This window comes from Peromyscus californicus, unplaced genomic scaffold (assembly GCF_007827085.1).
Source record: "Peromyscus californicus insignis strain IS unplaced genomic scaffold, ASM782708v3 Scaffold_14__1_contigs__length_90479793_seg_2, whole genome shotgun sequence".
Classification (NCBI taxonomy): domain Eukaryota; kingdom Metazoa; phylum Chordata; class Mammalia; order Rodentia; family Cricetidae; genus Peromyscus; species Peromyscus californicus.
This window is the reverse complement of record NW_026294436.1, coordinates 20,985,652-21,000,499: the sequence shown is the minus strand read 5'-3', so window position 1 is coordinate 21,000,499 and position 14,848 is coordinate 20,985,652. Positions and strand designations below refer to the sequence as shown.

Sequence of the window (14,848 nt, the reverse complement as noted above, 5' to 3'; positions counted from 1 at the left end):
TCTCCACCCTCTCTGGTGGTTTGTTTCCTTAATGAATTCATTTGGAAGAGGTCTAGAGAAGTGTCAGTGTGACACACAGCTCAGGGCCCTCACTGTCCATGACTGAGGATTCTTTGAGTTTGTCATGTACACCCTATCAGATGAGTTGCTCATTTCGCTTCCTCCTGCCCTCACCAAAGGGCAGTCAGCCATGGTTTTCCCTTTAGAGACAAAATATGGGCTTTAAAAAGAATGATTTTTATTTATTCATAGAGAATCGAGTATACTTGTACAATCTGTTTTGATCATCTCTGTCTACTGTTACCTCCCTCCAATTCCCACCAACGCCTCCATTCCATCTCCCTCCCAACTTCATGTCCTCTTTCTTTTTGTCTGTGTGTCCAGTTAGTGAAACTAGTTTTTCTAGTAGATAAAGCCTGTCTATTCATGTACTCTGTACTCCTATTTTTAAAATGACATTGACCTTTAATGTATCCCATGTGAAAGAATCCCAAGGTTAACAGTTGACGTGTAGCAGGACACTATTAGTGATTTACTTGAAGTAGCAGCCTCAGGAAGGTGTGTGAGGTTTCTAATAGGCCAAGTGCACTAACCCCCCCCCCCCCAGGCTCTAGGAAACAGTTGAAAGATGCCATTAAGGGGGTCGCGGGAAATGAGATGACTCGGTGGATAAAAGAGCTTGTCACCAAGCCTGATGACCTGAGTTTGATCCCTGGGACCTGCATGGTGAAAAGAGAGACACAGTTCCTGAAAGTTCTTTTCTAACCTCCACAGTGCATAGTGGCAAACACACACACACACACACACACACACACACACACACACACACACCAACAACAACAACTGAATTAATGTAAATTTTAAAAGAGAAAGATACCAAAAATATTGTTAACTAAAGCCCCTCTTTCTTCCTCTTACCGTGTGGGTTTCAGGCCCGTCAAGTGATGGAGAGAGAGTTCAATAACCTGTTGGCCTTGGGCACAGACAGGAAGTTGGATGACGTGAGTACCTGGATATGAATTTAGAGCCTTGGTCATTGCTGGTTGGTGGACCTCATGAGGTTCATGAGATCTCCTACCCCAGGGCTGAGGAGTGGTGGCTGGCCCAAGGGAGGAGAGCCAGCAGGGATGGGGAATGGTAAGGGGTGGGAGGCATGTTGTTGGCCATCAGTAGGCTGTGAGGAAGTCTTTGTGAAAATCATTTCTGGTATAAAACCCAAAAGCCGGTGTTAAACTTCTAGCACCTTCCACCTCAAGGCTCAGCCTTCTCAACCATGCAGGGTCAAAGGTCTTCCCCAGAGGCCATATCTTTGGGGTGTCTCAGGTCCCACTATGTCTCTCCCTGCTTGGTGAGATCGCAGCCCGCCCTCCAGTTGTGTGGTGTTTGAAGACAGATACTCTGCTGAGGTGCCGAGGGACAGCTCTGCTCTCTGCGAAACAAAACCTCAGGCTTTTGTCACCCCAGATCGCTGTAGCTTCACTCTTCCGTTTACATCCAAGCCATCTTTCCAGCCCTTCCCGTCTGCAGCAGCTGCCCTTTGACCTTCGTTCCGTCAGGCCTTCTTCCCTTTGGGTTCAGGGAAGACTCTGATGCGAGCACTCTCTCCTCCTCCTCTCGACCTGTTTCCTGTCACCAACCTTCCATGACCTGGCCAGTCAGTGTGCCTTACCTGACGGTGCTTTGAGCAAGTTAAAAAAGAGCCCAGGACCGATGAGATGGCGTAGCAGGGAAAAACTCTTGCTGTACAGGCCAGATGGCCTGGGTTTGATCTCTGGACCTATAGAGAGGTAGAAAGAGATATCCAACTCTACAGTGTTGTCCTCCAGGTTCCACAGATGTACCGTGGCAGGTGTACCCCCCCCCCCAACTCGTGTTTATTTTTAGGTTCTCCATCTCCAGACCTTGCTAAATTAAGGAAGGGGACTCCAGCTATCCATTCATTTAACAGTTACTGAAGCAGACAGCGTTCCCAGACACCATCCAGGATCAGGGAATACATTCTTTGGGACAACAAAAAGAATCATGCATTTTGCTCCATGGAGCATAGAGCATGATGGAGAGAAAGGAGAAGAAGACAGAAGGAGTAGAAAATGCAGGGACTGAGGGGAGCAAGGGAAGGGGATGAGGGAAAGAAATAGTAACGAAACAATCTTGTAAACGCATGTAAAATGCTTCGGGGACCGGCCTTACGACAGAGGGTTAGAAGCAATTGGAGCATGTGTCATTCCAAGGGCACAATTACAAATCCCAAGGCCCTAGAAATGGGAGGAGTCACTCAGGTAAAAACGGGGGTCAGTGGCCCTGTTCCTGCTCACTCTACCCATATCGTGGGGTCTGTACAGTTCTGAAAACACCAAGGTAGAAGATGAGGCTTGGCTACAAGGCACTAAACCGTGGCTCTGAAGGGTGGGATGGGTGGCCTATATCCATCCTTTGGAGGAGCACGTCTGACCCATCCTTGTGTGTTCCAGTCCCACTGGAGTAGGTAGCCCGAGAAATAGGTGAGGCAGATGTTGGAATTCCTGTTTGACAGATAAGAAAACTGAAGCCCGGAGAGGTCCTGTCGCTAGTAATTCAGCTGAACCAAGAGTGGCAACCTAGAAGTCATGATCCCTGGCAGTGTTTTTCTGTCAACCTGGGTAGTATCTTTATTGAGGCCCCGAGGAGGACAGGAGAGCAGTGCTGGGGCTGACCAGACTTCCCACAGGGAGCCTGAAAAGAGAAGTAGTGGGCTCTCCCAGCTCAGTTTGGGAAGATTGGGGGGAGGGGGGAGTAGAGCAATGGAGTTGATCGTCGGACCAGATAGGGGGACCTCCTTCTGGATCTTGTGTGAGAGGCCACTTGTAGTCATCCCCTGTAGCCCCCATTCATCTCACAGGAGAACACACTGAGAGCTAGAGAGAGAAGTCATACCCCTCAGAGCTTCAGGGCCTGGGGCGGCAACTCCAGTGTGCTCCTTGGTGCAGGGGGAAGAGAAGGTGTTCCGTCGAGCACCCTCCTGGAGGAAACGCTTCCGGCCCCGGGATCACCACAGTGGTGGCATGCTGGGCACCTCGGCAGAGACCCTCCCGGTGGGCTTCCGTGTGTCCACGCTGGGCCCGCTGCAGCCCCCACCCGCCCCGCCCAAGAAGATCATGCCGGAAGGTGAGTGCGGGGCTGGCGGCGGGCTCCCTCCCGGCACCCTGGGGCCGAGCGGGCACGAGAGGGGCGAGGCCGAGGCTGCGCTGCACTAACGCTGCGGTGGTGGGCCGCGCACTAACCCGCGCTCTGTGTGTTCTCCCGCCGCTGCCGACTCCTGCCAGCCGGGACGGCGGGGGCGCAGAGACTGGAGCCCTCCACGGTCCGGACCTACTCCTGCTGACCCCCCCACCCTCCCGCCCCGGGTCTGACGGGGGTGCGCCCCCGGCTCGGGGTAAGTGGGCCTGGCCGTGGCTGCGCTCGCCCGCCTTGCCTCCGCCCCGGCTAGCCCTGCCGCCGCCGCCGCCGCACCCTCGCTGCAGCACCGCCCGGCTTGCCCTTCCCGCTTCGCTTCGTGCTTGGCCGCATGCCGCTCCTACCTGCTGCCCGCCCCAAGGACCACCTCCACTTACAGATCCCGTCTCTCTCTCTTCTCTCTTAGCTCACTCCCACTATCTCTACGGACACATGCTCTCCGCCTTCCGGGACTAGCCGCGGCCCCCAGGCTGGGTGTCCTGGTTTCGCAGGCTCAGCCGGCCCTGACCCCTCCTGCTTGTTCCCTTTCTCCCTTGGCTCCCGGTCTCTCCTCTGTGACTTTCCAGTTGCCCGGGATCTCAGAATATGCTCATCCACTCCTTTGGCATCCCACTACCTGAGTCCTACTTTGTGCCCCTTTTGTAAGTCTCTGGTGGGTGTGGCCAAGGTCTCCTGTGTGTGGCAGCACCCAGGTTGTTGGTGCTTGGGATTCTGTGGGAGGGACAGAAGGGCATCACTGAGTGAGCGTGTTACCACTTACTTATGGGTTCATCAGGCTCACGATCCCAGGCCAAGGACTGAGATGGCCCTTCCAATAAAAGGCCATTTCGGACTCCGTCCTGCTTGGACTAATTGGCCTTTGGTCCCCTCCACTCTGGCTGTGCCGGATGGTCTGAGTGGTTTTGGTATCCCTTTTCACAGTATCGCCCCCTCTTCCCCAAACCCGGTCACCAGTGTCTGTAGCTCCTGCCTCCAAGTCTTGCTTGGGGGCCATGAGGGGTGTAGAATACCCGAGCCCCTCCAGGGCAAGCCAGGAGGGGAACTGAGGAAGACGAAGGTACAAACTCTGAGCGCAAGCTGATGACGCATCCCAAATATGTGGGAGAAATGGACCCGGAGCTTTGGGCCAAGGGTGAGGGCAAGCAAGGCAAAGTCTTCAGCTCCTTGCTCAGTAGGAGGTGCAGTCAGGTAAACTAGGAGAGCGGATGGTGGCCTTACTACCTAAGCGCAAAGGGCACTGGGAACGCTCCAGCCCCAGCCACAAGCAGAGCTGCTACTGGACTGAACGGATCAGATTGTGAACTGTTGGCTCTGCTCTGAAAGTGAGGAGGGGGAGGTTTCCCTTTAGTGAATCATGTCCCAGAATATCTAATGTGGCCTGAGGCAGGCTCCCTTTCGTGTCCTTATGCCGCCCAGTCCTCCTTTAGGATTCTTTTGGGGTCAGCTATCTATTCAAGAAATTCTTGATCTCCTCCCTCTCCACGATTTTAGATGCTTTTCTGGCAGCGTGGTGGGGCAGGACAGATTTATGAGGAATGTCGATCACCTCCTCTTCCAGACCCATTCCTTAGCCTTAGGAAAGCTCAGGACCTCATATCAGGGTGGGTCCATAGAACCCGATACTTAATGGAAGAGGAAAGGAAGTGCCTGGGTGGTGTTTGTTGAAGAAGGCAGTACAGTGCCATCCCGTAGGTGAGTGGAGTAGCTGGCTTGCCATCTCATCCATCCACTGGGATCCTGAACAGGGGCTAGGCTAGCAGGTGGAGAACCGAGCCAGAACGCCCTGTCTGAAAAGGGCTTAGAGCTTTGTGCTGTTGCCCAGCAGAGGAAAGCTTGACTAACGGGGTGACTGAATGGACTCACCTGGGCTGGGGCAGGCGACTACCTGTTCTCGATCCCATTGTTTCTGCTTGCCTACCAGTCAGGCTGCTGGGAATGGAGATGGGAAACAGTTGAGTAGAACGTGAATTGGGTAGAGAGAAAGAAAACCCGACCCTGAGCTCTGGAGTTACAGGGAAGTACCAGCATCCTAAAATGGAAGGAGCTGAGCCGGAAAACACCACCTGACTCCTTCTAAGGACTCTCTGTGGACTAGCTATGTGGGGGCGTCAGCCCTGCCCCTTCTCTGCCATGTGACCCTATCATGATTTTCGATGTCCGAGGTAGCAGCTGGGGAGCCAGGTGCATTCAGGGCCAGCAGGGCGGACGGAACAGGGGATCCACATGCAGTGATGGAAGGCTGCTGTCATGGTGTACCCCTTGCCTCATAGTCAATATATATGTATGTATATTTTTTTTTCTGGAGAGTCCCCAGTGACCCGGCTCTCCTTGCCAGCCTCCTGTGTCTCACCAGGTCCCTTCTCAGTACTGTATTGGCTCAGTGCTTCAGGAGTGTGTGTGGGAGTGTGCGTGGGTGTGTGTGGGTGTGAGTGGGTGTGTACGTACCAATAAACAACCTGGTTTTAAGACAATGTACAAATGGCCTCCGTTTCTTTATTAAGCACTTCGTTCACCTGATGTGCCCAGCTCCCTTCGCAGACCTTAGGTGGCTGTGCTCCGGGAAGGAAGTATCAGAGTTTTGAACACACAGGCAATACCCTTCTGTTTATCACACACTCGCAGGATTGATGGGAAAGTTAGCGTTTGGGTGGCGTGTACCAAGGGTTTATAGAACAAGGTGAAGGGGTGAGAAGCCTGCTATCAGGCTGGTCGGTTTTCTCTTTCATCTTTATTCATGTGCCCAGGCTTCCTCCACTTGGTCCTTTCCCACTGAGCCTGGAATCACTGCTGCTGCCCAGCTTCCTCTGTACATCTCTGCATTCCAGAAGCTGTCTTAGTTACTTTTTGATTGCTGTGATAAGATACCATGACCAAGGCAATTTATGAAAAAAAAAATCATTCAATTGGGGGCTTGCTTACAGCTTCAGAGGGTTAGAGTCCATGACTGTCATGGCGGGGAGTGCGGAAGCAGGGCAGGCAGGCAGGCAGGCAGGCACGACACTGGAGAAGTAGCTGAGAGCTTAATACTGAGACAACTAAAAGGCAGAGAGACAGCTGACTGGGTGGCATGGGCTTTTAAAGCCTCAAAGCCTGCCTGCCCTCTCTGACACACCTCCTCCAATGAGGCCATATTCCTAATCCTTCCCAAACAGTTCCACCAGCTGGGGACCAAGCATTCAAATACGTGAGACTTGGGGGGGGGGCATTTTCTTTTCTTTTCTTTTTGAGACAGGTTTCTCTGTGTAACAGCCCTGGCTCTCCTGAAACTCACTCTGCTCTGTAGAGCAGTCTGGCCTCAAACTCACAGAAATCCGCCTGCCTCTGCCTGGGATTAAAGGCATGTGCTGCCTCCACCACCACCACCACTGGGCTGGGGCCATTCTCATTTAGACCACCACAGGGGGTCTCCACTACTGTAGTTCAGGGTCCAGTCCCTCCGCTGCTGAGTGGCCTGAAGAAGCTATTCATGACTGGGATCCCTGGCCCTCTCCTCTTCCCCCCAGTTTGAGTCTGCCTAATCAGAAATGTTGTGTCCACCAGTGCCTCCTCCAGAAGACATCTCCGTGCTCTTGTTCTCACCTCTGAAGCTTTTGCCCTTCAACTCCTTTCCAAGTCTCTCATGGGAGGCAATGGCTCTGCAGCAATGGCTGTGACAGAGCTAGGCAGCCACCGTCCTTCAGCTCCATGACCACTCTACACATGTACATGTGCACACGTTGTCTCTGTGACTGTCTACGGCCCTGGGCTGTGACTGGGCTATGACAGCGCTCCTTGGGTCAGTCTCTTTGATCCCTACATTGAATGAGTGAATCGACTGACCTCATCTTGGGGAATGGCTGAGAGGATGATTATTAATAAACGCTGACAAATCCCTGAGTACTGCTGTGTGCCAGACCCTTGCCTGTTCCTGCCGCTATTGCAAAATAACCTTACACGGGTCATTTTTAATCAACAGCAATGGGTTTCTCACAGTCTTGGAGTTTGAGAAGTCTGAGGGCAAGCCACTGGCAGAGTTAATCTCCGATGAGGGCCCAGTCTTCAGACGTGGTACTTTGTCAAGGTGTTCTCACGTGCTAGAAAAGGTTGAAGGGTAACAAGGACAAGCAGGCTGCCAGGCCTCTACATAAGGGCACTAACACCATTCACGAGGGCACAGCCCTCATGTCCTAAACGCCTTCAGAAGACCTATCTGTTAATAATATTGCATTAGGGATTAGGTATTTTAAAAACTGAAACGATTTTTTTTTAAAATCTAAGTGTGAATGTGCACATGTGTGTGTGGGTGCCAGTGGAGGCCAGAAGACACATGGGTCCCTTGGAGCTGGAGGTACAACATTTGTGAGCTGCATGATGCATGTGCTGGGGTCCAAGCTTGGGTCTTTGTGTCAGAGCAGCAAGCCATCCTAACCGCTGAGCCATTTTATCCAGCCCCGAACATGAGCTGAATATGAATTTTGAAGAAACCCAAACATCCAAATTATAATTTGTAGTAGGCAGATTAATTTGTAGTAATCAAATTAATTAGTTAATTAATCTAATCCTCACAAGCCAGCAGTGTAGCAACATTGTCACCTTATGTAACAGGAAATTGTCAGGCCAAGATCACGCACCTTGGGAAAGACATGGGTTTCAAGCCTACCTCTGAGTCCAGTGTGCTGTCTGTAACTGTAATCTGTATGGTAAATTCCTGACCTAGCGCCCGGAGTGCTCGACAGCTTAACTGCTACTTCTAAGAGAGAGCATCATGATTTCTCCAGCCATTCTAATTCTGTTTCCCTCATACCTTTGTTTGTAACCACTCAAATGGCCCTTGGCATCTGTGAATCATCCTGGGGTCATGAGTCCACTCATCTGAGTGATGAACCATGTGGCGTGACACATACTGCATTCTTGTGTCCCTTCCATAGCCCTTGGTGCCCCAAACACCGATGAGACAGGAATGACAGAGTCCATGGGCACAGGTGACAGGAAGAGAGCCGGATACTAACTCAGGCAGAGCCCAGGCAGGCGAAGAGAGGTGAGATATGTCTGCAAGCCTCTCAGTGCCCCTACCGCTCGTGGTCAAAGGTGCAACTGATGAGCTGTAGTAGCCGACTGCAGGAGAGAGGTCTGACGGGTCGAGAGAGCCACGACTTCCCAGTGTTGCAGCCACTAGGTTGGGGATCTAGAAAGAGCAGTTCTGTATGGAAATGAGTATTCAAGCATGCTGGGCTTCAGATAAGACCCTATTAGCATCATGTTTCACCTTCCTTCCTTCCTTCCTTCCTTCCTTCCTTCCTTCTCCCTTCCTTCTTCCTTCCTTCCTTCCTTTTCCTTCTTTTCTTCCTCTCTTCCTCTTTTTTCTTCCTCTCTCTCTCTCTCTCTCTCTCTCTCTCTCTCTCTCTCTCTCTCTCCTTCCTTCTTTCCTTTCCTTTGTTTTGTTTTGTTTTGTTTTGTTTTGTTTTTGAGACAGGGTTTCTCTGTGTAGCCTTGGCTGTCCTGGAACTTGCTCTGTAGAGCAGGCTGGCCTCGAACTCACAGAGATCTGCTTGCCTGGGATTAAAGGTGTGCACCACTGCTGCCCAGCTTTAGCATCATGTTTCTTTGGCATTTGGAGAAAACAGGGAAGAATCTTTCCAAGGAAGGTTCCTTAGAAGGTTTTCTTCTGCTCTCTCTGGAAATGTTGTAAACAGAGTGAGAGACAGGGGTCTGGGTCTGGGCAGCCACCCACAGCTGAGAGAATGTAGGGAGGAGGGACATAAAAGGGTGGTGACATACGTTCCTATCAAGGCCTGAACTAGGCTTCTTTAGCCAACTTAATTGGGAGCTATAGCCCCCCTTAGGCATCGGTGCCCCAATTTGGGCCTTAGAAACCAGGAAACTAAAGAACATAGGGCATGACATGTTAGGGGATAATAGGGTGGCATTTCTTCCATGGAGCAGACACCTGAGTTGAGGGGGCTCCTCTCCTACCACTGTTCTTCCACACCAGTTGCCTCAACCACCTAGTATACCTGCAGTCAGTCACCAGTGGGAAGGTTTTCTGGGAAGTTAGACACCTAAGAATGTTTACTGGAGGGCACAGATGGTACTTTAATAAGCATCCTGTAATTCATAATAATTAGCCAAACACCAGGAAGTTCCTATATGCACACTAACAATTGGTATGCCAGTTTCAAGTGATTCTTGTCTTTTCATTCTTGTGGATTCCTTAAAGTCCATTATTAGGTAATATTTGATTAACCCAGTTTGATTTATTGTACTTACTTCCACTGATGGAGGGAATTTAAGTTAATTTCCCTAAAGAACGCCACCTCATTATTCATTAACATGAGTGTTATCTGTAATTCTATTGTGAAGGTGGCGAATTTGTTAATTTAAGGAAACTCTGATGCTTAATAACATTTTGTGAAAATATTCTGGGCTCCTGTGTGGCAGAGTTAGTCATTCACATCTGTGCTGTGCTGGAGTATTGTGACTTGAGGACTTGCAAGCCGTGATTACACCTGTCAGTGCAGGGGTCCATTGACTCCAGTGACCATTGCTGTTCTCTCAAGGGGGAATTTGCACCTCAGTTTCCAGTTGGCATAACTGGAAAGAACGGGCTTGAACACTATATCCAGCAATCCCAGAAGCCACGAGCCCCATGGTATTCATTGAGTGCCCTTACTGTTAGCCAGCATTAGACCCTTGGAGGGGCCTAGGAGGACAAGGGATAGATGCAGCATCACAACTGAAGGCAGTGGGGTAGTATCCACCTAAGAACACTGGGAGGCACTGGGATGGAGGACCTAACTCTCAGAAAAGCCCTTTTTGGGTTCGTAGTTGAGTGTTTTGGTGGTTGTAAGGAGAGCACACTAGATTAGTGGTAAGGTGTGGTGATGCAGACACTTACTTCACCCCAAGGACAGTAGGTCAAGGCTAGACTTAGATGTTGGACAGTAGATCAAGGCTAGACTTAAATATTCCTCTCCAGGCTATCTGGGAAACTGTAATTCAATGACACAAACTCAAAAAGAAGAAAAATCCCACGACTCAGGATGGATGATGGCTTATTTGAGACAAACAGACTTTGATGGGACCTACCTTTTCTACCTTCTCACTCTCTCCATGTTCCCAAAGCTCTGCCAAGTCTTCCTCATACTGTCTTTAGGTACAGTTTTCCAGGTCAGGTTGGGAAGGCAGTTGGGGAGGGGCCCTGCTGAGCTTGAGCAAGTGTAGAGTGACCATCATCACCCGCTGTCTTCAGCTGGCTCAAGTCAGCTGCCAAAGGGCCCCAGAGAACTGTAGAGGGCCCGGGATGTACCATGTCCTGAATCCCTGTCTGCAGCGGTTTGGAAATGATCTGCAGTAAACCAGACAAACGGCATGACAGACAGAGCTGGAATGAGTAAAGCTGAAATCGGTGTTCTTGGTCCGTTCCCATTCCAGGGCCTTTGGACTCTTCTGTTCATCCTTATACCATCTCCAGCCGTGATCCTCACTCTCAGTTTCCCACCCACCTTCTCCCCTTGGGAAGCTAGTCTTTGAAAAAGGAGCAGCCATCACCAAGATGCATCTGACCAGGACAACTTCCTGGAGACCCCTGGGCAAATGAAACACTGGGAGGTGGATGGCAAACCCATCCAAAGGAGACATCCCAGGAGGAAGAGTGAGAGGGTAACCTGGGAGACAGCAGGATTTTTAACTCATCAAGCCGAGACCTTGGGGAGACAAGGACACAATTCTACTGACCCAAAATGATGCTGTTATATTTATTGACTGTAGTAAATGTTAACTCTCAGCTTGTTAGCGAAGAATCCAAATGCTTTTTGTCAGGGGGGATAGAAGGCATGCCTGTGACAGGAGACAGTATGGTGTTTTTCCGTGCTAAGCATTGTTTTTAGGCTTTTTTTTTTTTTGGTTTTTTCGAGACAGGGTTTCTCTGTATAGCTTTGCGCCTTTCCTGGAACTCGCTTTGGAGACCAGGCTGGCCTCGAACTCACAGAGATCCGCCCGGCTCTGCCTCCCGAGTGCTGGGATTAAAGGCGTACACCACCACCGCCCGGCGTTTTTAGGCTTTTTAAATTACCAATCCCAGGAATGATTACTGGAATACAAAAAGAGGTTTCACACACACACACACACACACACACACACACACACACACACACACACACAAAGAACGAAAGAAAGAAAAAAAAAGAAAAAGGAGCAACCATAGTTTTGCCTCTGATTGTTCTCTGTTTCTCAGCTCCCTCAGCAGAATTTCCTCATCTTTGAGCTGGAGGTGGGGACAGGAATATCCCTGTCCTGGAGGGAAGGGCAGAGGGTGGTAAGGGGACATGCTATTTGTCCTATGAAGAAATGACAGCGTCTGAGTCCACTTGCTCTGTGTAGCCCCCTTCTATTTCTCTGTAGAGCGTAAGGTCGTGTGGATCTAGGGGAGAAATAGGGCCAAGGGAAGAAAGTCCTGCAAACCCAGCTCTACAACTCTAATCCTACCTGTGGACTGAGCATAAGGTGTGAGCATGCTCAGTGGACCTATTGGGCTGTTAAGTCGGAACACAGCAGATTGTGAATGATGTCTGAAGTAAAGTACAACAGAGTGCATTGTAGGCCTGCCTTGGTGTGCCCAGGATTTCTGAAGACTCCGGGTCTTTCCCCAGCTGCGCATCACCTGGCTCCTGTCTCTAAGGACCAGTTCAGGACCACAGCTCCATTCACATGAATCCACCCGAGTCATCCCCCCTCCACACCTTGGGTATATGGACCCCCAAGGGGAAGGGACAGCGTTGACAGTGTCCCCCCTTATACATCATTGCAGACACTTTTCTAGCAACCAGTCTTTATTCATTTTTTAAAAAAGGAAATCCAAATAAGTTAGCAAAAGGATTACAAAAAAGAAATTGGCAAAACCACACAATGCTTAGTTAACAAAAGAAGTCACCCCAAGAGCCCCGCCCCCTTCCCTGCCTGTCTCTGGCAACATCAGCGCAGGAGACCTTGGTCAGATGGCAGCTTTACAAACAACACACAAAACAAAACAAAACAAAACACAAACCACAGGAAGGTTCCCAATCTCCACTGCAAAAGCTTGGCCCCCAGGGACTTTGGAACAGGGTGGCTCCTCGCCCTTCTCTCTCAACTCAGGGCAGGCCCAGCCCAGCCACTGGCGTCAGGAAGAGATCGGAATAGATGTGCATGCTTGTCCAGATCAGGGCGCTGTCTCTGTCTCTCATTTGGGGGGGTGGAATTAGAGGCATATTATGATTTTAAAAAAAAGCTCCTGAGTTTGCCCCATTGGGGGACATCCACAAGGGGGTTCTCTGGACCCCATCTTTCTTTCCTTGGAAGGGGATGCTCTCTGCTCTAAGGAGTCAGTTAAATGAGGGCATCCATTCCCTCGCTGGGCTGGGTGTTAGCCTTACATGAATGGGGAGTAGGTAATCTGGCCTGTGGCAGTCTGGGGCTCTTTTCCTAGCACCAGGACAGCCTCACTTAAAAGGCCCCCGCAGCAGAAGTGGTGGCCTTTGTCACCAACTTGGGGGCTCACACGGACACCCAGCCTGGCAGACAATCTCAGTTGGGCATAGTTTCGTCTGGGAAGGCAACAGACATATCCTCCACTGTGATGCTGTCCACGATGGAGGTGAGGGAGTGCAGGTTGTGGGCATCTGTAGGGTCAGCTGCAAGCAGATGATCTGTAAGGAGAAGAGGGGAGTGTTTCCTGGGCAAGGGGGATGGGGCCCTTGAGATGACGCAGGTTTTCCAGGACAGATAGGTGAGCAAGAGTCAGGAGTGTGTGTGTGTGTGTGTGTGTGTGTGTGTGTGTGTGTGTGTGTGTGTGAGTGAGTGTGTGTGTGCTGCCTCTCCGAACTCCTCTAATGCAGTTAGGTGAAGGTGAAGCCAGGATAGTGTATCCCAGGGAACTGGGCCCAGTTTGGCCGCACTGACTCAGCGATTCCCAGAGACCCCTGGGGCAGGGACAGGCCCTTCTCCCTGAGGTCAGCCACCAGACACCAGCTGGGAAGCTGTTGAAAGCTGTGACTACTCCTTAGCTGGTCAAGGCTACCTGGAGGCAAAGGGCTTCCAGCCCACCATTGGGGGCCCTCAGGTCAGCAGGTTCTTGAGAAAGCCATGGGAAGGTGACTGGAACATGGAGTAAGGTAAGGGAATAGCCCAGCCTAGTTAGGGACTGAGTGATTTGAGCTATGGCTACCAGTGTCGATTCACTTACCTCCTGGGTTAGGACCGAACTCCAGTGCACTGCCCCACTCTGGACTGCAGGAGGCGCTGTGGGAGTTGCATTCATTGGGCACCTGCAAGACCAGGCCAAGATCCAAGGTCAAGTCTACTACCACCCTCAGGTATACTATCTCTTTGCCTGGGTTACAGGGTGGGTTACCCACCCTAGAAGGTTCACCACAGACACCCACCCTACTTTCTAGGTCTTTCCTGGCTTCTAGGATGGGAATTTTGCCTTCACTTTGGGGATAAGGGTGATAAGCCAGAGAACCTGGTTATGGTGACCTCTGAGCAGGCCTGCAGGGATTCTAATGTATTTGGTCAGCTCAGCCATGGAGGTTGTGGGTTTGGGACAAAGCAGTTTTCTTTAGCCACTGGGTCTGGCCTTTTAGATGCTGACTCAAGCATGGGAATCGGCCCTCATCTTCATGGCTCACCTAAGCCCTTACTGCAGGCTTGTTTCTGGGCCCCTTCTGCTCTCTAGTGCCAGTCCACCCTACCCCATCTGTATTTACCATCCACTGCCTTTGTCTGGTCTGGGAACAGTATGAGCACAGGAGGCCTCTGGGCAGCCTAGCTGAAGGGGTCCTGGGATTCCCCAGGGCCCCGCTTTACACCTGTTCCAGCTCTGGTGGCCCGAGGCTGAGCAGGCACCTCCCTCTGGCCCTGTCCCTAGAACTGGTGCACTAGCCACTTACCACCGGCTGGGGCCCGCCCCCGCCTCGGTAGCGGAGGTCTCGCTCCTCCTGGTTGAGGGAGCTGAGCAGGGCCTGGAGGCGCTCAATGTACTGGATGGCACTGCGTAGGATCTCCACCTTAGGCAGCCGCTGGTTGGGGTTGAGAAGGGTGCTCCTTTTCAGGGCCTCGAAGGCCTCATTCACCTTCTTGAGCCTGCGCTTCTCTCTCAGTGTGGCTGCTCTCCGCCGGTCCACAGACACTGACTTCCTCTTACACACCTTACACGCCCACGGCAGGCACTGGCCGGGGCAGTGCTCAGGGGTTCCCAGCCCCTTTTCTTCCAGGGGCCCTCGGGCTTCCGGGCTCAAGCTGAGCTCGGTCCGCTCATAGCCTGGGGGCTCGAAGCCCTGGAGGTGGACAGGCAGGTAGTTTTCCCCATCATAGAAGTGGGGCTCCTGGTAGAAGTAGGGGGATGTCTCATACAGCTCCATCGGGTCGGAAAAGACTTGTTCCTGCCACTGGCCCCCAAGCTCCTGCAGCCCCTCACGCCAACTGCTGGGTGCCATTTAAACCCTCCCTGCTGGCATGGACCCAGAGATAAATATAGCCAACGCCACAGAAACCTGAGCCCCCCTCTAAGCTGTTGCTGCACATCAAGACGTTTACAGTGGATTACGTGTGATTCCCCTTCCCTCTCCTTGTGCCCCTACCCCACCCTGCCAGCCTGCCCCTGGCCCAGGCAGCTCCTGTG

At 51.6% G+C, this 14,848-nt stretch overlaps 2 protein-coding genes across 5 annotated transcripts in view; one reads left to right on the top strand and one right to left on the bottom strand.

Annotated features, from left to right (window-relative positions):
• Positions 1-4,049, top strand: part of Ppfia4 (PTPRF interacting protein alpha 4) — a 47,542-nt gene extending 43,493 nt beyond the window's left edge. For 3 of the 4 annotated variants that reach the window (XR_008217907.1, XR_008217908.1, XR_008217909.1), the window contains exons 27-30: positions 933-1,001; positions 2,967-3,144; positions 3,303-3,412; positions 3,620-4,049. Coding sequence is in view for 1 of the 4 variants with exons in the window: in XM_052737002.1 (XP_052592962.1) it covers positions 933-1,001; positions 2,967-3,144; positions 3,620-3,669 (297 nt within the window). In the remaining 3 variants the exon portion in view is untranslated. The remainder of the gene's footprint in view (positions 1-932; positions 1,002-2,966; positions 3,145-3,302; positions 3,413-3,619) is intronic. The other variant, XM_052737002.1, reaches the window with a different exon arrangement.
• An 8,704-nt stretch (positions 4,050-12,753) lies between these two features.
• Positions 12,754-14,588, bottom strand: Myog (myogenin). Its single transcript, XM_052736559.1, has 3 exons — positions 14,118-14,588; positions 13,412-13,493; positions 12,754-12,875 (listed from the first exon to the last, which is right to left on the bottom strand). The coding sequence occupies exons 1-3, from the start codon at positions 14,586-14,588 to the stop codon at positions 12,754-12,756; spliced, it is 675 nt and encodes a 224-aa protein (XP_052592519.1).
• Between the last annotated feature and the right edge of the window lie 260 nt (positions 14,589-14,848).